The sequence below is a fragment of the Aspergillus terreus genome, genomic scaffold, assembly GCF_000149615.1.
Source record: "Aspergillus terreus NIH2624 scaffold_1 genomic scaffold, whole genome shotgun sequence".
Classification (NCBI taxonomy): domain Eukaryota; kingdom Fungi; phylum Ascomycota; class Eurotiomycetes; order Eurotiales; family Aspergillaceae; genus Aspergillus; species Aspergillus terreus.
Window position 1 is genome coordinate 910,831 of NT_165972.1, and position 22,406 is coordinate 933,236.

At 53.6% G+C, this 22,406-nt stretch overlaps 6 protein-coding genes across 6 annotated transcripts; 3 read left to right on the forward strand and 3 right to left on the reverse strand.

The window, feature by feature from the left end:
* Window positions 1–327: 327 nt before the first annotated feature.
* Window positions 328–2,748, reverse strand: hsp78 (chaperone ATPase HSP78; the record flags this gene model as incomplete). Its single annotated transcript, XM_001210406.1, has 1 exon — window positions 328–2,748. One exon carries the CDS (start codon window positions 2,746–2,748, stop codon window positions 328–330), a length of 2,421 nt encoding a protein of 806 aa, XP_001210406.1.
* A 457-nt stretch (window positions 2,749–3,205) lies between these two features.
* ATEG_00321 (translation elongation factor 1 subunit beta) lies at window positions 3,206–4,248 on the forward strand (the record flags this gene model as incomplete). The annotated part of the gene is made up of 4 exons (XM_001210407.1): window positions 3,206–3,245; window positions 3,321–3,360; window positions 3,592–3,962; window positions 4,019–4,248. 4 exons carry the CDS (start codon window positions 3,206–3,208, stop codon window positions 4,246–4,248), a joined length of 681 nt encoding a protein of 226 aa, XP_001210407.1.
* A 387-nt stretch (window positions 4,249–4,635) lies between these two features.
* Window positions 4,636–5,358, forward strand: ATEG_00322 (membrane magnesium transporter family protein; the record flags this gene model as incomplete). The annotated part of the gene is made up of 3 exons (XM_001210408.1): window positions 4,636–4,691; window positions 4,759–5,011; window positions 5,317–5,358. The coding sequence occupies 3 exons, from the start codon at window positions 4,636–4,638 to the stop codon at window positions 5,356–5,358; spliced, it is 351 nt and encodes a 116-aa protein (XP_001210408.1).
* A 1,042-nt stretch (window positions 5,359–6,400) lies between these two features.
* ATEG_00323 (putative GPI anchored protein) lies at window positions 6,401–6,931 on the forward strand (the record flags this gene model as incomplete). Its single annotated transcript, XM_001210409.1, has 2 exons — window positions 6,401–6,544; window positions 6,596–6,931. The coding sequence occupies 2 exons, from the start codon at window positions 6,401–6,403 to the stop codon at window positions 6,929–6,931; spliced, it is 480 nt and encodes a 159-aa protein (XP_001210409.1).
* A 361-nt stretch (window positions 6,932–7,292) lies between these two features.
* On the reverse strand, window positions 7,293–8,490 carry ATEG_00324 (putative ubiquitin conjugating enzyme E2; the record flags this gene model as incomplete). The annotated part of the gene is made up of 2 exons (XM_001210410.1): window positions 7,293–8,285; window positions 8,341–8,490. 2 exons carry the CDS (start codon window positions 8,488–8,490, stop codon window positions 7,293–7,295), a joined length of 1,143 nt encoding a protein of 380 aa, XP_001210410.1.
* A 628-nt stretch (window positions 8,491–9,118) lies between these two features.
* nrps14 (PKS-NRPS hybrid synthetase psoA) lies at window positions 9,119–21,132 on the reverse strand (the record flags this gene model as incomplete). Its single annotated transcript, XM_001210411.1, has 6 exons — window positions 9,119–13,686; window positions 13,740–14,304; window positions 14,370–14,673; window positions 14,724–17,643; window positions 17,770–20,135; window positions 20,183–21,132. 6 exons carry the CDS (start codon window positions 21,130–21,132, stop codon window positions 9,119–9,121), a joined length of 11,673 nt encoding a protein of 3,890 aa, XP_001210411.1.
* Window positions 21,133–22,406: the final 1,274 nt, after the last annotated feature.

The following is a 22,406-nucleotide window of genomic DNA, read 5'->3' on the forward strand; positions in this document are numbered from 1 at the left end:
AGTTCCTGTGGGTGAGGTGTAGGTCGAAGAGTAGTGATGCATAACGTGGAGGCAATCTATACAAACACGAGTGGGCCTCAGGCCTCAAATCTCTACGATCATTTATTCGGTTCCATCTTGTATATCGATCAAATGTTTTGGTAATGCAAATGTACAATTATTATTTTATAGACATACTCCAACAATGCAGCTATAATACAAAAGAGGAGACAATGAAGTGTACACATGAGTGAGGATGCAATCATATTTTTCAGTCGCCCAAACCCACCAAAGCCATCTCAAACAAACGCAGGAAAAGAGATCGACATAAATCAGGGGAAAGAATGTTTACGGTTCTTCAGATTCTGTGGGATCCTGGGATTTTTGCGCCTTTTGGCGTGATCTAGGGAGTCCACTCTTATCGGAATTGAAGGAGACATGGGCCGTTTGTCCAGAAGTGACTTCGCCACGAATGATCTTGTCGGCGAGCTTGTTGCCAATTTCCTTGGCGATCAAGCGGTTGAGAGGGCGAGCACCGTACTTGGGGTCATAACCTTTCTCGCACAGCCAGTCCTTGATCTCGTCATCAACCTGCAGCACCATCCGTCGGTCATCCAGCCTCGACTGGAGTTCCTTGAGTCGGATGTCCACGATGTCCCGAAGAGCCTCTTTCGAAAGCCTCTTGAAGATGATGAACTCGTCAATTCGGTTGAGGAACTCAGGAGGATATGCGTGTTGCACGACGTCCATAACGGCCTTCTTGATCTCAGGAGAGAGCTCCTCGTCGCCAAAATCCTTGAAAGAGTGAAGGGGATCCGCACCTACGAGGATGTCGGCACCGAGGTTGGAGGTCAGCACAATAAGCGTGTTACGGAAGTCCACCTTGTGGCCCTGGGAGTCGGTGAGGAATCCCTCATCCAGAACTTGCAGCAGGAGCGCCGAAATGTCACGGTGTGCTTTTTCGAACTCGTCAAACAACAGGACAGCGTACGGCTTGCGTCTCACAGCCTCGGTGAGCTGACCCGCATCATCGTAGCCCACATAGCCCGCTGGCGAACCGATCAAGCGACTGATGGTATGCTTCTCTTGGAACTCGCTCATGTCGAATCTCACAACAGCAGTCTCGGTTGAAAACAAGAACTCCGCCATCTTCTTGCACAGCTCTGTCTTCCCAACACCAGTAGGACCAAGGAACATGAAAGATGCAAGAGGTCGATTCTCTCCGCTGAGACCTGCGCGTTGCATGCGGACCGCATTGGCAACTGCCGCGAGAGCCTCATCCTGTCCACGGACTGACTGCCGCAGCGTATCTTCCATGTGGATCAGTTTCTCAACCTCTCCAGCCATGAGCTTGTTGACCGGAATTCCGGTCGTCCGGGATACAACATTTCCGATATCGTCGGCAGTGACGGAATCGTGGATCAGACTCGTCTGAGGCGTTGCGCCTTGTTCCTCGCCTTCCTTCGGCAGCTTGGCCTCGAGGCTTGGAATGGTGGAGTACCGAAGCTCTCCGGCCTTGGCGAAGTTTCCTTCTCTTTGCGCCTGTTCAAGCTGGAAGCGAGCGGTTTCCAGCTCTTCCTTGGTACGCTTGAGGGACTCGATCTCGGCCTTCTCTTTCTCCCACACTTCGGTCAACTTGGCGGCCTCCTCCTGCTTGGCCTTGAGATCTTCCTGGAGCTTTTCCCGCCGCTCGCGACTGCTGATATCTGTCTCTTTGCGGAGAGACTCGAGCTCAATCTGGATGGTGGTGATATCACGGTCCAGTTCTCGGATCACGTCTGGCTTTGATTCCTGTTGCAGGCGGAGAGCCGAGGCGGCTTCATCCACCAGATCGATAGCTTTATCAGGAAGGAACCGGTCGGTGATGTATCGGTTGCTGTAGGTTGCCGCCGCGACCAAGGCGGCGTCGGTAATTCGGACACCATGGTGGACTTCATATTTGTTCTTGATACCACGCAGGATCGATATCGTCGCCGCAACAGAAGGTTCTCCAACCTGGATGGGCTGGAATCGTCTGGCGAGAGCCACGTCTTTTTCAATGAGGCGGTATTCATTCAAAGTCGTGGCACCGCAGCACTGGAGCTCGCCTCTGGACAGGGCAGGCTTGAGGAGGTTGCTCGCATCGATACTGCCTTCGGCCTTCCCTAGACCGAGCAGAGTGTGGAGTTCGTCGATAAACAAGATCACACCGCCCTGTGCTTCCTCGACTTCTTTTAACACGGATTTCAGGCGTTCTTCAAAGTCACCGCGGAATTTGGCACCGGCGATGAGCGAGCCCAGGTCGAGCGAGATGACCCGCTTGTCTTTGATACTCTCCGGAACATCTCCCTGCACAATTCTCTGGGCGAGACCCTCGAGGACAGCCGTTTTTCCGGTACCAGCCGCACCGATGAGGACGGGGTTGTTTTTCGTCCGTCTCGAGAGGACTTGAATGGTTCGATGGATTTCCGCATCTCGTCCAATGACTGGATCCAGCTTGCCCGCCTTGGCCTTCGCCGTCAGGTCCACGCCAAACTGTTCCAGTGCTGACTTTTCTGGTTCGCCACCGAGGTTCATCCGGTGCGTTCCACCGGGCGGATGGGGTCGTCCGTTTGCATAGTTGCGAATTGCGTATAGCGGCTGGCAATGGGTGACACCGACAGCGAGAGGGGGAAGAAGGCGGGTTTGCGGGAGCAGACGGAGGGTGCGGGTAGGATGGGTAACACGGATGGAGGATAGTAATGGGGCTCTTAGGAGTCGATTCCGAGTGACTTGTAGTCGTGATGCCATATTTATTGCGATGCTTCTCTATGTATGTACAGTGAGTGTCGGCCGAATTGCTAACCTGGAGATCTGGGGAACATCACGCGCAAGATATACCTACCGAGGAAAGCTCCACACGATCGAGTGTCGCCCTGATGAGCTTTAGTACCACGATGAGCTGTTTGCCCCCGGCGCGGGAGAAGGGACGCAGTGATTCGTGATGCTTCTAGGACGATCTATGGGAGCCGCGGGAAGATGATATCATGAACCAACCATTTCGGCGAGGTCACCTGATTTATAGCTTAGTCATTGAGCCAAACCCAATGCTCGCTGCGATCACGTGCCTCCACAGCGGGTTGCTGAGGGGCTTTTTTGGCGCCATGAAAAAAAATTCCACACCTGTTCTTCCCCTCCTATTTATTCCTCTTCTTCCTCTCCTTTTTCTCCCACACAACACATCTCTTCCCCTTCACACACAATCACAATGGGTTTCACCGACTTTGTCTCCGAGGCTGGCCTCACTCGTATGTCCTTCTCTTTCTTGTTTTCAGTTTTCTCCCCCGTCTTCTGTACTTTCAGGCACTAATTGGACCCCTCAGTGGCCAACAACTACTTTGCTAGCCGCAGCTACGTTGTTGGGTAAGAACCCCCTTTTCTTTCCCCGACCTTCATTGTTAGCTTGTTGTTCCTGTTTTATGATGAAAGCAAATTGGTCCGTGTTTATGAGGCGGATTAAGACCCCGCTGCAAGATTACACAACTTTGCGAGAAATCGCGTTTCTGATCAGGAGTACATGTCATTGTTGTTTTGTTTCGAGTTATTTTGATTGTCACTCGACGTATACCATGGCATTGGCTAATAATCCCTCAGCGATGCTCCCTCTCAGGCCGATGTCGTGACCTTCAAGGCCTTCTCTGGCGCCCCTGACGCCGACAAGTACCCCAACGTTGCCCGTTGGTACAAGCACATCGCCTCCTACGAGTCGGAGTTCTCCTCTCTCCCCGGTGACGCCTCCAAGGCCTACACCACCTACGGCCCCGAGTCCACCGAGCTCCCCACCAACCCCAAGGACAAGCCCGCTGAGGATGACGACATGGACCTCTTCGGCAGCGACGAGGAGGAGGAGGACCCCGAGGTCGTTGCGCAGCGTGAGGCTCGTCTGGCCGAGTACCGGAAGAAGAAGGAGGCCAAGCCCAAGGCCGTTGCCAAGTCCATGGTGACTCTGGAGGTCAAGCCCTGGGGTATGTTCCGTCCCATGTCCCTGTTTATCTATCTGGAACCATACTAACGAATGTAGATGACGAGACCAACCTTGAGGAGCTGGAGGCCAACGTCCGTGCCATCGAGAAGGACGGCCTCGTGTGGGGTGCTTCCAAGTTCGTTGCCATTGGCTACGGTATCAAGAAGCTCCAGATCAACATCGTCATTGAGGACGAGAAGATCTCTCTGGACGAGCTCCAGCAGGAGATCGAGGAGGACGAGGACCACGTCCAGTCCACCGATGTTGCTGCTATGCAGAAGATTTAAATGAAACGTCCAGTCATGAGAGCAATGGCGTGATGAAGGATTTGATGTTATCTGTCATGAAATACTAGAATAACCGGCTACCGGTTTGACGAATATAAAAAAATACCCATAAGGATAAGATTGTAGGAGTTTTAAGTGACTGGGGTTCTGCCTGAGTAGATAATGCAACATTTACAGCAATTTCAGTCAATTATGCGGAATATGTGGACGCATACTGATCATACGTAGGTCACTACAGTGATGCTGCTTGGCGGGGCACTGCACTAATGGTAGCCGTGGTCACCCGAAGTCCTGAGCTACCAACCTCTACGACAGCTGTCCAGCTACCTCATATTCCTGCGTCGATTACCAACCATCTACGCCCAATCTCAGACAGATCCCCTCACTATGAGCTTCCTCTCCCGAATCATCACCTTCTTCGGGCTTGTCCTCCTCGCCCACGCGTAAGTCCACTGTCACCTCGACCGCTCCGGTCCTCACCACCCACTAACCACCCACTGCACTAAACAGCGGCTACTCGGCGCACGAACACACCGTCCTACACAGCAACGTCCGCGTATCGTCAGCATCGACCGCCCTCCCGCACGACATCGTCGTCGAAGCCCTCGCGTCGCTGGTGGTGGTCTCCGTGGGCCTCGTCCTGGGTGCGGAGAAATTGAAGCCCATCAGTTGGAGCGAGTGGGCGGGCCAGATCGAGCGCGAGGGCGGTGCGCGCAACCCGTTTCGGCGGCTGGAGGAGCGGTATGGGTTTTGGGATGTGCGGGTGAGTTTTCTTCCTGGGGATTGGTTGTGGAGGGGTGTGAGATTGGGCTGGATGGCTGACTGGCGCAGGCGAAGAGAAAGCAGTTTGCGGATTGGATTCGGGCGGAGGATCCGTTGAAGCAGTGATTGTTTTGTGGACTGTGTACTATAGCTGATCATAATCTATGGTTTTCAAGAGGGAAAGATATATTGTTGTTTACCTCTAGGATACTACCTAGCATAGCAGTGCACTGATGCCTGCAGGAACAAAATAACATACCGCAATATCACAACATAACCAGCCGATATTAATTACTAACTATGCAGGCCTCCACGAAAAGGGTACCCGCATTCTCTCACCTCACATAGATTAAGCCGCTCCACCAGAACAGCCACGACGACCCTGAAAGCACATAAATAGAAATCATCCTTGCAGACAAACTCGTCGATGGGTGCTGACAGGCATTACTATATTACTATATTACTTTTATTACTTACGAATTGGTTACTAGTCTTACCGATTGCCCATTCGGGCCCGTGATGTCTTAGGTGACCCTGGGATCGACGAGTCTCTTGCAGATGCGTACGTGGACTCTCGCTCGCGAGACCTATCAACGCTGTGCCCGACGATGGGTTTACGTACGCAGTAACGAGGGCGGTCCCTGGGCGCAATCTGCACATGAACAACCGTCATTCCTCCTACACAGGGCGCGGTCCAGCTCTTGTTGTGATTGCGCCACCAATGCCCTCCTTCGGCCCTCGGCCTGCCTGGACTCATCCCCATGGACGCCTGAAGAGGCTGAAGGGTTGGGTGGCATCCGATCCTGCGATCGACGGCGGATGTGAGACAGGGTTAGCTGAGCCAGCCTTGTGCTGGGCTTTTGGGAGGTTGGGAGGTTGGTAACCAGACACCTTCGGACGGGATGGCGAGACACCACCACTATTTATAGAGAGAGACAACGAGAAACATGTCCCGTTGTCTGGCGGACAGTGGACTGATTCTAGGCTCCGCGGTGGAACATGCCATCGGTGGATGGCCACATGGGGTTTGTTGTTACGGAGGACTGTTGTCTCGATATTTCGAGAAGTAACCAGGGCGGAATAAAAATAGATGCATACGCAACCATCGTAACGATACTTACACTCCCCAGACGTCTAGACTGCGCTTTATTTCCCGCGGTGGATCGCGATTGCCACTAACGCAGGACTCGCAGCAGGGCTGAGAAAGCAACATCCTCTTGCTCTCGGTATTAAGTATTTAAGGGTTGTCGTGGTCCTCTTGATCGTCCGCTCTACATACTACTCACTCCATACTACGTACTGTATACTACATACTACCTCCATCCAACTCTATACACTCGCTACACTCTACACACTCTACACACTCTACTCTATACTTCTACTCTACAACATGCGTGCCTCCGTCCTCGTCCTCGCCCTCTCGGCCCTCGCCGCCGCCCAGTCTGGCACCGAGTCTGGCGTCCAGTCTGCCACCGGCACTGCCATCCAGTCTTCCACCGGCGTCGCGACTGACCTCCCGACTAGCACCGCCTCGGTACGTCCTTAACCCATCCATCCATCCATCCCAACTTCTAACCCATCCCAGGCCTCCGGCACTGAGCAGCCCACCGCTCCCTCCACCACCGGTCTCTCCACCTCTGTCCCCGTCATCCCCACCGGCGGCTCTTCCTCCACCGGCGCCCAGGGCTCAACGCCCGGTGCCTCCTTCTCGACCTCGGTCCGCTCCAGCAGCGCCGTGAAGAGCACCTCTACCGCCACCGCCACCAAGACCAAGTCCTCTTCGGAGTCGTCCGGCACCTCCGCCTCCAAGTCGTCGTCTACCGGCGCCGCCGCCTCGACGAGCAGTGGTGCCGCCGTCCCCATGGCCACCGCCGGTCCTGTCGGCCTCATCGCCGGTGCGGCGCTGGCTGTTCTGCTGTAAAGAGTGGCTGCTTGTGGGGTTTGGGTTCGATGGTGAATGTTGATCGTGGTAGTGGGGGATATCCAATGTAATGGCCTTTTTCTTCTTCGGGACACCTTGTCGGTGAATCCCATCTGTTATTCCAAATGATGCATAGCGACGCTAGCGCTTACCTTCCTTACGTTAATATACTAATATCATCATGACTAGATGATTGTGCATCTGATGGTGATCGTAGAGGAATCCATGTAAGGAATTATGTATTCAATAACCACCCAACCAAAACCCTCCAATAGATGTATGCAACCACCCATGCTATGCAGATGCAGTTTTACCCTGATGCCCGTCCTCACAAACGCCATATGAGAAAACAAATTCACCCCTACAACCTCCGGATTCCAATCCGCGGCTTCGGCTTCTTCCCCTGAGATCCCGATACCTTGCGCGTCCCAGGCATCGGCCGCGCCGTCTTGGAGCCCGACCCAACGGTTCCCGCCGACGGCACAAGAGCAGCCGCACCCTGGCCATGACCGGGTCGACGAGCCGCCGACCCCGTCTTGGCCCCGCCAAAAGACGACGCATGGTTCTCCTTGCCGTCTCCGCTGCGACGACGGTCAAACTCGTCCGCCGGAACCATGTCCACGGCGTCTTCGAAGATCTTCATGTCGTCGCGGATGCGTCCGGACGCGTTGACGCCCTGGTGCAGCACCGACAGCTTGGGCGACTTGCGCTGCGGCGAGCGGTCCGACTCCGCGTGCCGGGCGTTGGCCGCGATATTCTTCTCCGAGGCCGTCATCGGGGGACCGTCCGCGTCGGAGTCCTCGTCGAGGTCGTCATCCGGGTCGCACTCCAGCGGCATTGTGAGGACCGAGAGTGGGCGTTTACCGAGGGCGTTCTTGCGCGGACTGGGCGGGGCAAATTTGACCGGCGACGGCGATAGGGACGGGTCGTTTTCTTTGCTTGCGTTGGAGACGGTCTCCGCGTCCGAGTCTGTGTCGCTGGGCTCTGCCTCGGCTAGGTCGGCATGGTCTGCTGCGGGCGCTTGTGGAGGTGGCGACGGTGCGCGTGTTCGTCGCGTGTTCTTCTTCATCGTGACAGATTGAACAGGGGCTCCCTTTCGGGACCGTAGAGATCGCGTTGTTGTTGTTGTTGTTGTTGTTGATGTCTCCTCCGGGATGGGCATGGCTCCCGCATCCTCGCCGCGCGATTTCGCCTCCACGACAGTATCTTTCAATTCGGTAGGGACCGGGGCGTGGATAGAGGTCATCAGCTTTGCCTGACGGGCGAACGCCTCGTAGTTCTCTTGCAGCAACGCGCCGGCCGTGGAGTTGAGCGCTGAGTCGGGGTTGGGATAGATGAGGAGACAAGAGATGGTCTAACGATAGAGATGGTTAGCGCGCATGCGACACTCCTGAGAAATGTAAACGTACAATCAAGACGTCTTTTAATGTCAGGGTGGCCTTCCAGTCCCGCTTCAACGTGTCAACGCACACCGCTCCCGTCGACTCCTCCACATTGGGATGCCAGATGCGCGTTTTGAATGTGGCTTTCGGTGGGCTCTTGGGATAGTCGTCTGGCATCTTCAGGTGTAGTCTCCACAGACCCTGGGAGTACGGTGTTCCCTGGGGCCCGGCCAGGTATGTCGTCAGCTGTGTCAGGTCATCGGCGGAGGAGTCGTCGGACGGGAAGAAGTAGTTCGGAGGAAGTTCGTCGTGTAGGGCCGCATGGTCCGCCGCTAGACGTCGGAATCCGGAGACCTAAGGTGAGGTGCATTAGTAGGGAGTCCTTGATCGGTCATACTCTCCGGCACGAAAGTGAAGGCACAACTTCGGGTGTTATGGACGGTCGGTTGACGACGTACCATGTTGTAGCTAGATCAAGCGCCACAAGTGGCGATGGAGCGTCCGGCCAGAATCCGAAGCGAAAGCAAAAGGAAAACAGGTCAATTACACTAGGCTGATTGCATGCAGCCGGGTCGGGACAGAACAATGGCCGGTGTCGATCTCGGAGATGATGATTGCTTGCTTGTGGGTTGCCCCCGTCGGAGGTTGTTTTGGATGACGGCCACAAACAACAACAGTCACGTGAGAGACGCGTGGAGTGACGCGTTTTAGGAAGTCTAATGGAGCTGAGTCATCACATATCTAGCACTCTAGCAGATCTATACAAAATCATTCTTCCACTCTCCTAGAATACATCAAAATCTAATCACTGCCTCAATCCCTTAGGCAGAAACGGCATCTGGAACGCACCCTTTGTCCCGCGCAGGAACGAGGCAACGAGATCGTCCAATCCAGCCTGCACAGCCTTATCCACCCACTGATCAAAGGGAACCAACTCGACATCTGCTCCCCCGTTCCTTTGCAAGCATTCCCCAAACTCTTCAACTGGAATCACGTTCTCCCCGCTCTGATGAATGTAGGCGAGATGTCCGGCGGATGCCTGAACAAAAAGAGTATCAGTAATCCCCTTTGCGCAGGTTTCCACGCCCACAAAGTCGAATGCTCCTTTGGCACCCGCTGCCACCAGATCAGGAACCGCTCGTAGCACCTCAGACCACCTCCAGACATTGTGAATAATGTCGCGGTCGCCAACGTCCGGACCGGTGATATTGCTGGGTCGATGAATGAAAACAGGCAATCCGAGCCTTTCCGATGCCTGTTCCAAGATCCGCTCGCTGGCCCATTTGGCAGCCACGTAACCATCCGACCCGTCGACTGGTGGTGGGGACGATGAAACAGACTGTTCAGGGAAAGCGGGAATCCCGAGAAGATGGCCCACGCCAGCAGTCGAGACGTAGTGGAAAGCTGGGGTGCGAACTGCAGAGTCGATCGAGGAGCGCAGTGCAAGTTCGACAAGTTGGCGGGTGCTGTCCACATTGGTCGGCCGAAGAGAATGATAGGACTTCATATGGGAAACTTCAGCTCCGTTGTGGATGATGGCTGCGGCAGATGAAAATATTTCCTGAGCTTGCGGCGCGCTCAATCCAAGACGCTTAGCCGCCAAGTCTCCAGTGTAAACAATCACCTTCGAAGATCCGACCAATTCCTCTGGTAGCGTGCGCCCAGGTCGGACAGCAAGGCAGTGAATTGTGGAAATCCGTGGGTCCGCGATAAGCTGTCGAACGATCGCACGGCCCAGGAACCCAGTGCTGCCAGTGAGAATGACCGATAGGTCTTTCTCTGGGTGATCCCGAGGATGAGCAATAGCAGGGGGAAGTGAGACATCCAGAGCAGTCTCTTCGTTCCACACAATATTGTCTGATTCAGCGGTTTTGTTTCCATCAAGCCGTGAAGCCAGTGTCTCAAGCGTGCTTGCTTGGAATAACTCGGCCAACGGCACCGAGACACCAAAGACCTCCAGCATCTTCGCGCGGACTCGCATCAACATGAGAGAATTTCCTCCAACAGAAAAGAAGTCGGACTGCCGACGGATCTCAAGCGACATTCCTTGTTCTGACAAGATATCCTGCCACACTTGCTTCAATTTCTGCTCCGTTTCGCTCAGCTCTTCATTCACCGTCTCTTCATCCTCCTGAATCGGAATAGCCGCAAGAGCTTTGGTATCGAGTTTGCCTCGTTCCGTGAAAGGCAAACGCTCCAGTGGAACTGCAATCGCCGGGCGCATATACACTGGTAGAGGCAGGGACTGAATCACCTGGCGGAGATAAGCAGACGCCGATGAGTTCGATCTTTCGAGGTCCACCACCTTGGCCGGCGCAAAAACCACGAAGCTAACCAGAGTCTGGCTTGTTGTGCCCTTGACAATAGTCGCTGCATCCACAATAGCCTCTTTGGAGGTCTTGACGATTGAGTTGGAGATGTCATTCAGTTCGATCCGGATACCGCGCAGCTTCACTTGCGAGTCTCCATCCATGCGGCCCAGGAAAACAAAGGATCCATCTTGAAGAAGCCGAGCTTTGTCTCCAGTACGGTAAACCCGGACCCAACCATCATATGATGGCCCTTGAGGCTTGCGCAGCTGATCCGGTTGGAATTTGGAAGAAGTCAATTCCGGCAAGCCGACATAGCCTTCTGCCACACCTGGTCCACAGATGCACAGCTCGCCTGGCCACCCCAAAGGACAAGGCTGGAAGTTCTCATCGAGCACATACACACCGTAGTTGGGAAGAGGAGGTCCAACAGGGACAACGGATCCGTCACCCCAGTCCGTACGGCGATACGCCACCTTGCCGAGAGACGACATAATACTTGCCTCAGTTGGACCGTAAGCGTTGTAGAGCTCCAGATTCGGCAAATTGAGGTCACGGAACTTGCGAAGGAGATTGACCGTGAAAGCCTCGCCACCACAGAGGGCAATCCGCCAAGATTGGCAGCGAGACAAGATATCACTTCCATACTGAAGTAGAGCAGACATTTCGGAAATCATGATCAGTGTCAGAGTGACGCCTTCTCTTTCTATCAATGCCGCAAGATCTACCGGGTCACCACGGTTGCTCCCATGGATCAGGGTCCCGCCATTCGTCAGTGCCATGAACATCTGGGACAAGGAGGCATCGAAACCAAGGGCACTTTGCTGCAATACGACATCTCTGTCCGTGAGGTCCAAAGCACTGCTGATGGAAGCAAATTGAAGAGAGAGGTTTGCGTGGGTCAGCATGATACCCTTTGGCTTCCCAGTGGAACCACTAGTGTAAAGAATGACAGCTGGGTCGGAGAGCTTCGAAACATCGGGAATAGGTGCTGCCGACTGTGGGACAGTATCAATATCAAGAGCGTCCTGACCATCGCCGGCCACGTCAACCAGCGTGTGCTTGGTGGCACCGTGGTAGAGGATGAGGGTTGGTTTGCACTCTCTAACGACATCGGCAAGTCGCTCATGGGAGTTTCGAACGTCGAGAGGGATATAAGCTGCTCCAACACGGTAGATCGCGAGAACCAATGCGACAGTGTCAACCGTCGGCTCGCAGTACACGGCAACTCGCGCACCAGAAGTGATGCCAGCCTGCTGGAGGGACGAAGCCAGAGCGTAAACTCTAGCTTGTGTCTCAGCATAAGTCCTAGCCTTTCCATTCAAATCCTTGACCGCAACACCGTCAGGCCGCTGAGCTGTCATGGCGTCCACACGCTGTGAGATTGTCTCCGTTCCGGCCCAGTCCAAACCAGTAACAGGCCCGGTTCCAGCGACCATGGACTGGTTGACCAAAGACTCATCGAATAACGACACCTCGTTAATCCGTTGGGATGAGTCAGTCGCTAAGGTGTCCAGCAAGTGAACATAAGTCTTCACCAGGAGCTCGGCACCTTCCCAGTCATACATGTAATCTTGCATGGAGAAAGTCAACATTCCCGTGCCATCATCTTTTTCATCGATAGAAATGGCAAGATCAAAAGGCGCCTTGGCATCCTCGTAGTCCAGGAAGTTCATCTTAGCGTCACCCATCTGTGGCGCGCGCAGAGCTCCCATACGATAGTTCATCAGGACCTGAAACAGTGGGGTGTTCGTCGCCGAGGTTGGTACCTGGAGCTCCTTCAAAATAGTTTCGAGAGGCACACCAGAATGCTCCAGAGCATTATATGCCTTGGCTCGGGTATTGCGAAGGGTGTGGACAAAGCGCTCTTTTTTGTTGACCTTCAGTCTCAAAGGCAGCATATCCAGTAAGAAGCCGACTGTGTTGAGGAATGTTTTATCTGAGCGGTTCGCGTCGATGATGCCCAAGCACACATCATCAATTTCCAAGAAGCGGTTAAGCAAAACCACAAAAGCGGCCAAGTAGAAATGGAACGTCGTTGTCTTTGCTGCGAGACTGGCTTTTTTGATCTTGGAGACAAGGGAGACGTCCACGTCGTATATATAGTCGAGCGTGTCGTACCGAGTCAGGGCTTTCCTGGCCCCGACCTTCGCGAAAGGGAACAAAGGCAACAAGGGCGGTGCGGACGGAAACTCCTTTCGCCAGTATGATAGCTTGGCATCGTGGGCACCGCTACTGACAAGCTGGCGCTGCTTGACTGAGAACTCGATATACTGCGATAGCTGGGGAAGCTCAGGATTATCTGATTCGTAGAATCGAGCAAGATCATTCAGGGTAATCTGCCAGCTGACACCATCCATGATGATATGATGGTAGCCGAAGACAATAGTATGGTCTTTGGGGCCATGAGAGATCAACGTTGCAACGAGCGTATCTGCGACAGAGAGATCAAAATGATAGTTGGCAATCTGGCGGAACACACGCTGCATGTCGTCTTTATTTCCCAACATTGTTCGCAGCTGGAATGGGGAAGAGGCCAGTACGCGTTGCATGGCCGCACCACTCACTTCGTCAGTGTAGAACGCGGTGCGGAAGCTTTCATGTCGTTGAATCAGGCGCTGGAAGGCATTCTCAAGACGCGCAGTGTCGAGCGGACCCGTCAAGGTGTATGATGTGGTACAGTTGAACGGGGTCTCTTGTTCCAAGTAGGCACTTGGGAACCACAATCGGTTCTGGCTGAAAGACATCTTTTCACGCCGTTGGACAGCAGTGCAGGCCTTCGATTTGACACTTTCTAGCTGCAGATTAGTGATTTCGGTGTGTGGAGTATTAATACCCCGGCTGCTCGGAGGCGTCATTGTCCCTTCTGAGGATGAATCGCTCGATGAGGCCACAACAGCAGCTTCGACAACTGGCTCCTGGGATTCGACATGGCGTTCGACAGTGGGCTGTTCAGGTACAGGTGCGGCAGTAACTGGCTCGGGTGAGTTGACGGCGGGTTGCGATTCGGCTTCTTCCTGCGACCCAATTTGAAGGGTCAAGCCAGCAGCAACTTCATTACATACTGCAACAGGTTAGCAGAGGACATTAAGAAGATAACAAAAGTGGACACCATACGGTCTGCAATAGTAGACCCCCCAAGAATCTTCAAGATTGATACATCGACGTCCAGCTCCTTCAAAAACCAGGCCCGGATGTCCGATGCGCTGAGCGAATCAACACCTAGACTAGTGAGATCATTACTGGAACTCAGACTCTCTTGACTGAGGGTCAGCATCACAGCCAGTCGTGTCAAGAAGAACTCCTGGATGACTAGGGAAGCTTCCTCGTGGGACTTGGAGGCTGCAAGTCTCTGCACCATGCTCTGGGCCTCACCCTGAGAGCTGCCTGGTTCAGCTTCCTGTTCACGCTGTGTATAGTGAGCAAACAAAGGTTTTGAGAGCCAGCTCCACTGCGATGAGGCAGGAATATCACGAGGTAACCTCTTAACACCGGTCCAGATCGCGGACACGTCATTCTGAGACTGGGCACTTGATATGGCCTCTGTAAGCGCGTAGTGTACATCTGACTCGCTGAGGTGGGTGAATGGACCCTCCGGGTCGGAATGCACTTGGGACTCTAAGGAGAGGACGGCCGTTGGCAGTCGCCGTTGTTTCCAATGAGCAGCGAGGCTAGTGAAGTACTGTGAATCAAATTAGTATCGCAGGGAAGTACTCAGAAGAGTTATCGCTCGGAAGAGACACATACTGCATTGACTGGGGCTCTGTCTTTCTGGAGGGAAGACAAGATAATGAAGAAACCGACTTCTTGATTCTCCAAGATCGTAGTCAGATTATGTGCACTCTGCTCCACATTCTGAAGAGTCTGTAACGGAGCGTCATCTTCCCCGAAATTGGCCATTGCCGCTGATGCACCACCGTAGATGACACCGGTCACTTTTGTCAATCCGTCAAAGACATCTTTGACGTCGTGCAGATTGGCAAGATCTACCTTGAGCCTTTTCACCTTCAGCTCATCCAGTAACTCTCGACCATTCCGTTCTCCGATGTCACTATTTGATTGTTAGAACGTCCCGGCAAGGATAGAATGTGGATAGCTCACGAGTTGATAGCGACCAAAGACCGCACACCGTTCGCAATTAGCCAATCAGCAATGGACTGGATCAAGGGCTGCTCAATGTCGATGAGCACATATGTTCCAGCTGGTGACAGGAACTGTGATGGTTCCAATGGCTCTACCGTGACGGGTACACTTGTTTGCTGAGTCCAATCGACAACCGTCACGGCATTGGCGTTTCGAATCCCATGCTCAAGTAGATCACTTAGTATCAAAGTCGAAGAGGATGGATATGTGGCCTTTCGGGAGAGCTTCACGGCAGATGATGCAACAGTCAGTAGAACATGCTGTAGCCAGGGAGTCGAGACTTCCTCTGCGCCTTCAGAGCTCAACTGGAATAGCTCTCCAGGGCCGACAAGAGCACAGTCCACAGGGAGCAACGATACAATGCGAGAGGAGAGGCGGTTTGGCTTCGGTGAGAGGTCAAAGAACAGTTTTGGACAGGGTGGAAGCGCCGAAAGGATGTGTCTCTTAGACGCAAGAGGGGGGATGGTGGTCCATGTGACGCTGCCTGTCTCTTCACGCGCTGCAGTGGTCAAGAAGTGGACCTTCTTGTCAGCACCTTTGGTCAACTCATTGATGATTGTCGCAAGAGTGTAACTGGGCTCCAGAAGAACAGAATTTCCCGCAGGAAGGGAATCAAAAATGTGTTGGGCGACCAAGACATTTGCAGTCAGCTCTAAGATGTTACTGAGTTCAACTGGGCCAGATTCGGCTGGAGGAACCTTCCATGTTGCAAGTGCAGGCGCACGCGATGACATAGTATCAGTGAATGCGAGAACGTCGCCCACGTCGTCGACCTGTCCCGCGGAGAGATAGAGATAGATTCCGTTTGAGACATTGATAGCAATAGGGATGGACTGGGTCGTGCGAAGAATCGGTCTTCTCTCGGCTGAGCTTGACGAACTGAAATGTTGAGCGGTAAAGGTCGCGGCATGGAGCGAGCCAGAAGCAGATAAAGAAGTTGTGTCGTTCAGGGTGTTCGCGCTTTGGATGATAGGACGCCAGTGTGAGTTCAGACGATCATTCAGACCCCGAGCTGGGAAAACACGAGGAATGAAAACGCGGCCATTTTTGACGGAGATTTCTGTTTCAGTGGTCCAGAGACGGGACTCTTGCGGGTCGTGTATACCAGGAATCAACAGTCGCATGAAAGAACCGAGGATTTTATACTCAGATTCCTCGACGGTATCGAGGTTAAGGAACTGGGAATGAACGGACGAATGTTCCTGAGCTAGGAAATGGCCTAGGCCAATTGATGCTGCCTGTTCGGGGTTGGCTTCCAGCGCACCCTGCGTCACCCATAGTACATGAGGAGCCTGTGCGAACAGTCCGGAAATGGCCTGGTACGATTTGGTCGTGAGCAGTTTGGACGCTGGCTCATCAAGGTCGGTCAGAACGATTGCACCTGCAATGCCAGTCGAGTCTTTTTCCTCAAGAGCTTCGAAGGACTCTATGCAATGGACTTCCTTTGTCCAAGGCCGTAGAATAGAGGCAATATTGTGCCATAATCTTGAAGTCTGCAGTGTTTTACCGCCGACGACTAGGACACGTCTACCATCCAATATTCCCAGAGCAGATGGTTGCAATGGGTGGCGAAGTAGATCGATGGTCTCATCCAAAGCCTGAGTCACAAATAACGATATGGCGTCACCGGGTCCATTGGCATCTCGAGGCAGCAAAGAGTCTATCCCGGAGAAGCCCACCTTCCGTAACAAGCCATCTAGACTCACGCTAGAGACATGATGTCCAATATCTCTCCCATGATCGCTATTGCTCGCTGAGCCTAGTAAGACACCTAGGAAGATCCTGGACCAGACATATTCCTGAGTAGGTTCAACGAGAACCAAGTAGCCGCCTGCCTTCAAGACCTTCCGGAATTGTCGCAGCGCCTCCTCACTGAAGGAAGCTGTCTGACCGTTGAGGAGATATGAAGCAATGACGACGTCATGTTTTTGTCCACTAAGGGCAGACGCGATGGCGGACGGGTCGCTGTGTAATGCCTCCACTCCAATATGCTTGAGCTTCTTGCCATACTTCGCAACGTCCTTGGAAGGCGAGTTGGTAACCAATGTGTATGATGAAATAGACTCAACCAGATCATTGAAGGCATCGAACGAAGGAGACAAATGTGCCGGGGCAATCTCGAGAACATTGAGGTGTGCAAAACGATGCGCAATCTGGTCGATCAGAGTATGCAACCCAACCTTTATTCGTGTAAAGACAGAGTTGGTCTCCACAAACGCCTGTAGCTGTCGCTCAATGTCGGCACCAGGTAGCCGGCCCCGTATAAGCTCGGGCAGATTCTTTGCAACCGCTCTTAGTGTTTCGAAGTCGTCCAGATGGGAGACATCCTCCGCACCATCGTTGTGCTGACGGCCCTTGGAATGACTTGGCAGATTGAGTTGAAGCAACCACTCAAATTCCTGCGACAAATGACCAGAAAGGTACAAGTTGTTCGCGAGGAGATTTTCGAGATATAAGATTGACTGGTGTTCCATATCCAGTGCGGCTTGATTGGCGACCTTTCGTTGTTCGTTGCCAACAGAAAGGCCTTCGCTCACGACCGGCTTCCAGACAGTCTGCAGGAACAATTCTCTGTCGTCAGCCGCAGACGTAGGGCTGAACGAGGAGATAGTGACTCCTTCAATTTCAACCAACAACTTTCCGCTGACACTATCAGCGACTTCAATATCTGCGTGAAATGCGGGACTCGTGTTTGGGGTTGCTTTTTCCACGCCTGTCACGAAGCTGTCGATAATAAGCCAAGAGTCCGAGGAGGATACTGATGGTAGCCGTAGCGACATCCTTTCTATCTTCTGTGGAAGAAAGACAGGCCGCAATGAAGCATCTCCAGGTGCCGAGAATGCTGCATACGCGGTTTGGATACAGCCCTCCACCAAAGCTGGATCAAGTGTCAAGTGCTTGATATTGGCGATTTGCTTGTTGAAAATTGCAGAAGCTCTCTGCCATTTTCGCTTGATCCGTTCCAGGCCTGTGAATGAGCCAGCGTACTGGAGTCCCATCTTACCGATCGACTGGTAGAATTGGGGCACGTCAATGGAGCTTAGGTTCTTCTCCCTTGCCTGGAGAGTCGCGGGCTCATCAACAGAATTCGCATGCAACAGGATTACACGCGCGGAGGCAGCTTTTTTTAGCACCTTGCTACCATCAGGGGGACCAAAGAGAACAGTGACCTCTGCATCCAGTGGATGGTTCGTGACCTCGAGTCGTTGAATCGATGTGATTATTTCGACGCCCTGGGATCCATCTGGGATGCTGACTGCATTGTGGATAACAAGATCGTGCAACTCGATACCATCAGCGACTGGATCCACAGAACCTGCTGCTAGCTTCAAAGCTGCATCGACTGCCATGGAGCAGAACGCAGACGTCGGCAGAAGCGCCTGTCCTTGGAACCTATGGTCACCAATCCACGGAACCTCTTCAATGCGAAGAATGTTTCGCCAACGAAGACCATCCTCGGACGACCCAGCGGGCAAGGGATGGCCAAGGAGTTCATGAGGAGGGGAGGCTCTGGTCCGGAATTCTCTCGATAGCCTTGATTCACGCCAGTAAATCTGTGAGTGGTCCCATGGATAGGCAGGGAGGTCTTTGACTAGCTTCGGGGGAGGTAAATCCTCGGGTCCTGAAGCAGCTGCGTATCCCTCAAAGTCAACAGCAGAGGGGCCGAAGTGAAGCCACAAAGAGGCGAGCGCATCTCCAAACGCTACCACGTCGTTGCGCTTGCGATCAAGGACGCCAAAGTAAGGGAGAGGACCGTCGCTGAGCTCCCGTAGCGTCTGCGACGCGGGCCCCTTAAGCGCCGGATGAGGGCCAACCTCTAGCACGGCATCAAATGGACCACACTCGATCATGGCACGCTCCAAAGCCTGAGAGAAGAGTACGGCCTGAGCCATGTTATCTCTCCAGTAGGTGGCGCTGAGCTCCTCCGCTGTTGGATCACCCTCGGAGCCGTAAACACTAGAGATCCAGCTGCAGGATGACTTTGCAGGTTCATTTGGTTGAATCCTCGAAGCATTCAAAGACGACACGTACGGGTCGGCACACGGCAACATGTGATGCGAATGGTACGCAGTATCAACCTGGAGCATCCGAGCAAACGTCTTGCGGGCGTCAAGCAGCTCCTTGGCCTCACGAACAACATCCAAGTCACCCGACAAAGTAACGCTGGTGGGAGAATTGCTGGCGGCGACGCCTAGGCGTGACTTGAACGCAGGCTGATCACAGAATTCTTTGGCTTCGTTGAACCCCATGCCAACTGCAAGCATGCCGCCCTTTGCTCCATGTTCGCCTTTTGCTAGCTTGGCATACTTTCCTCGATAGTACGCAATTTTCATCGCTTCCTCTGCAGTCACAACACCAGCAGCATAGGCGGCCCCGATCTCGCCGGAGGAATGGCCCACGACGGCAGTGAAGCTAACACCTGAGGCATGAAGTAGATCCACCAGAGCGATGGCAATGGCGGTGCAGAGGGGCTGCGACAGAGCGGCCTCAGCAACGCGCGACTGGGCCTTCTGTGCTAGAATCTCACCCTTGAGGGACCAGTCGGGGCCGTCGTCGAGCTCAGACAAAGATTTCTCGAGTCGCTCAATAGTTTCACGGAATGTTCTTGAATTCTCAATGAGGTGCTTCCCCATGGTAGGCCATTGGGCACCTTGACCGGTAAAGACGCCTAATAGAGACGGCTTTTTACTTGCGATAGCTGGTGACCGTATACCAAGCTCCGTCCCTGGAGTATTCCTGACCGATTCGAGCCTATCTTGCATCTGCTGTGCGATGTCGGAGGCGGATAGGCCGGAGAAAGCAGCCTTGACAGGCAGGTTGGATCGCCGCGAGTGTAAAGTCCACGCCAGGTCACGGAGACAGAGAGTCTGCTGGGTTTGTCTCAAGAATGCTGCGTAGTTCTCCACGACGGACGCGAGGGCTTTATCGGAATGTGCAGATAGTACCAGAGGAAGTACAATACCGTCGTTCTGGCCGGTGATTGAGCTGCGATTATCAGGCTCATAGCTTTCCACAATAGCGTGAGCATTGGTACCACCGAAGCCGAAGCTGTTGACGCTAGCACGCAGAGGCGTTCCTGGTGCCACCACAGGCCAAGGAATTGACTCCGTAGGTACAGTCAGTCGATCATAGAATGGGGCGACTGAAGGATTGAGGTTGTTGAAGTGCAGGTTGGGTGGGATGACACGGTGACGAATTGCAAGCAAGGCTTTCAGCATGCCAGCCATACCAGCCGTTCCTTCCGTATGACCCACGATAGTTTTGATAGATCCAACCACAAGTTTCGGACCGGTTTTGTTGTCATCGCCTTCTGCACCAAAGAAGGCATCGTGGATGGCGGAGGCTTCTCGTGGGTCACCAGCTTGGGTTCTAATCTCGTTAGCATAATGGGATTCTCATGGGCTGACACCACATACCCGGTTCCGTGTGCCTCAAAATATTGGCAGCGATCATTAGGGTTGGACAGATCCAAGCCGGCACGACGATACGTATCTCTAATTAGGTCCGCCTGAGCTTGGGGACTGGGTAGAGTAATACCCTTCGTGCGACCATCCGAGTTAACACCTGTTTCACGGATGATAGCCTCGATGTGGTCGCCGTCCGCGATGGCGTTAGACAACGTCTTCAACATAAACGATGCGAAGCCATCTCCACGAGCATAGCCTTCCGCGCTAACATCCCACATCTTCGACCTAGACGACAACATGTGCATGTTGGATGCCGAGATGAACAGTTCCGGACCAAGTAGCAGATTCGACCCGGTGACACAGGCAACGCGGCTCTCGCCGGCCCGTAGTCCCTGGACGGCCTGGTGGACCGCCACCAGACTCGACGAGCACGCCGTGTCGACAGTCAACGAGGGGCCGTGCCAATCAAAAAAGTATGAGATGCGGTTGGCATTGAGCGCGCTCGAGGTTCCTGTAACCATGTATTGTGAGAAGAAATCAGGGTCACGCACCTGCACATCCATGTAGTCTCTAATCATCAGGCCTGCGTAGACCGATGTGTCACTTCCCTGGAGGCCCTGCAATGTCAGGCCGGCTGCTTCCATTGCCTCGTACACGACCTCGAGGAGGATGCGCTGCTGAGGGTCGATTGCTTCGGCCTCTTTTGGGGAGATATTGAAGAAGACGGTATCGAAACACCGCGGATCTTCCTCGAGAAAGTAGGACCCGTGGATATTGGTGTTTCCATGTTGCTCTGCGTTTGGGTGGTAGAAGCCCTCGAGGTTGAATCGGCTTTCAGGTGGCGGTTTGGACAGATCTTTGGGCTTGAGAAGGAGGTCCCATAACTTCGAGGGAGATGATGCGCCACCTGCAAATCTGCAGCTGGAGCCAATGATGGCAATCGGCTCGTTTGAAGACATCCTCGACGACGTGCAGTTGGAGCGCAACCAAGATGTGTCAACAGGCCTGATGGAGTTCCCAGCAGAGCTCTGTCGAATTTGGATAGATATCGAAATCTTTAAATTGTCTGTTCACGACTCGGCAGTAAACGTAATTCTCTTCGTATCCACATCATTCTGCCCTGCCATTCGAACCTTGTCGTTTGACAGCCGATATCCCCAGTACGGAGTACATACTCCGTGAGCGATGTGAGCTGCAAAGCACGTGTGCCACGCGATACATGGCCTGGGCACGGCCTACCGGTATAGGCCATCCAGGGCCCCCGGCTTGGCGTGAATAGCTTCATTGTATTATTCCGCCTGCAAAGCCGGCATGGTGTAATCGACGTTGTCCGTTGCTGGATGGCTGATTCCTGCTGATCGGTGTAGTCGGGGATCCACAATAAAGCCGACCGCCGAGCGCACGAACTAAACATATGCAGTTAGTGTGTCGGATTACATCCACCGGAGATGAGCGAACGCCCATGCATGTCAGACGATAGTCTCCAGCAGGAATGCGTCGGGATACCCACCGCAATAATGTCCAAGTAAAACAGGTCACGACATCATACAATGGAAACGTATAGACAGAAGGACTATAAAATTCGGTAAAAACACATGTCGAATAAATCAGCACAAATCGTTTATTATCAGTCTAGTTGAAAGTGTCTCGTTTGGTTTTGCTGTTCTAAGCCTCTTGCGAATCATTTCAAAATGGCCGTTCTCGTTGGACTCAAGCTCCTGAGAGTCGCCCCTCTCATTACCTCGACCGCTGGCTATATGTGCGCATGGGACCAGCAATTTGCCTTTTCGTCCTGGATTGACCGCGGTGTGCCTCAGGAGCCAGCTGGCGCAGTTCTCCCGCACTGGTTTCCCGCCATCTTCCGCAAACTCATCTGGGTGGTCAGCATTCTGCACCCGTTGGGGGGTGTTTTGGGCCTGCTGAACGGCATTGGGAGCCCTGGCGCTTCGTTGGACGACCAAACTCGGCGACTGTACTTTGCCGGCGGTCTGTTCGCCATCGGTCATCTCGTGTATGGCAAGTTCGCCATGCGCATTATTGGAAGCATCTGGGACAGCTCCTTGCCGGGCAAGACGAACTTGGGCGCTCTGCCCCCTTGGCTGCGACTGAACTGGTGGCGCATTCACACCAACAACCTTCCCGCTGTTCTCCTTTTCCTCGCCGCCTTGGTCAACGCTATCGAGATCCGCTAGGCGGGCATTTGCGGGTGTGATTCGACACATCGACATATGGA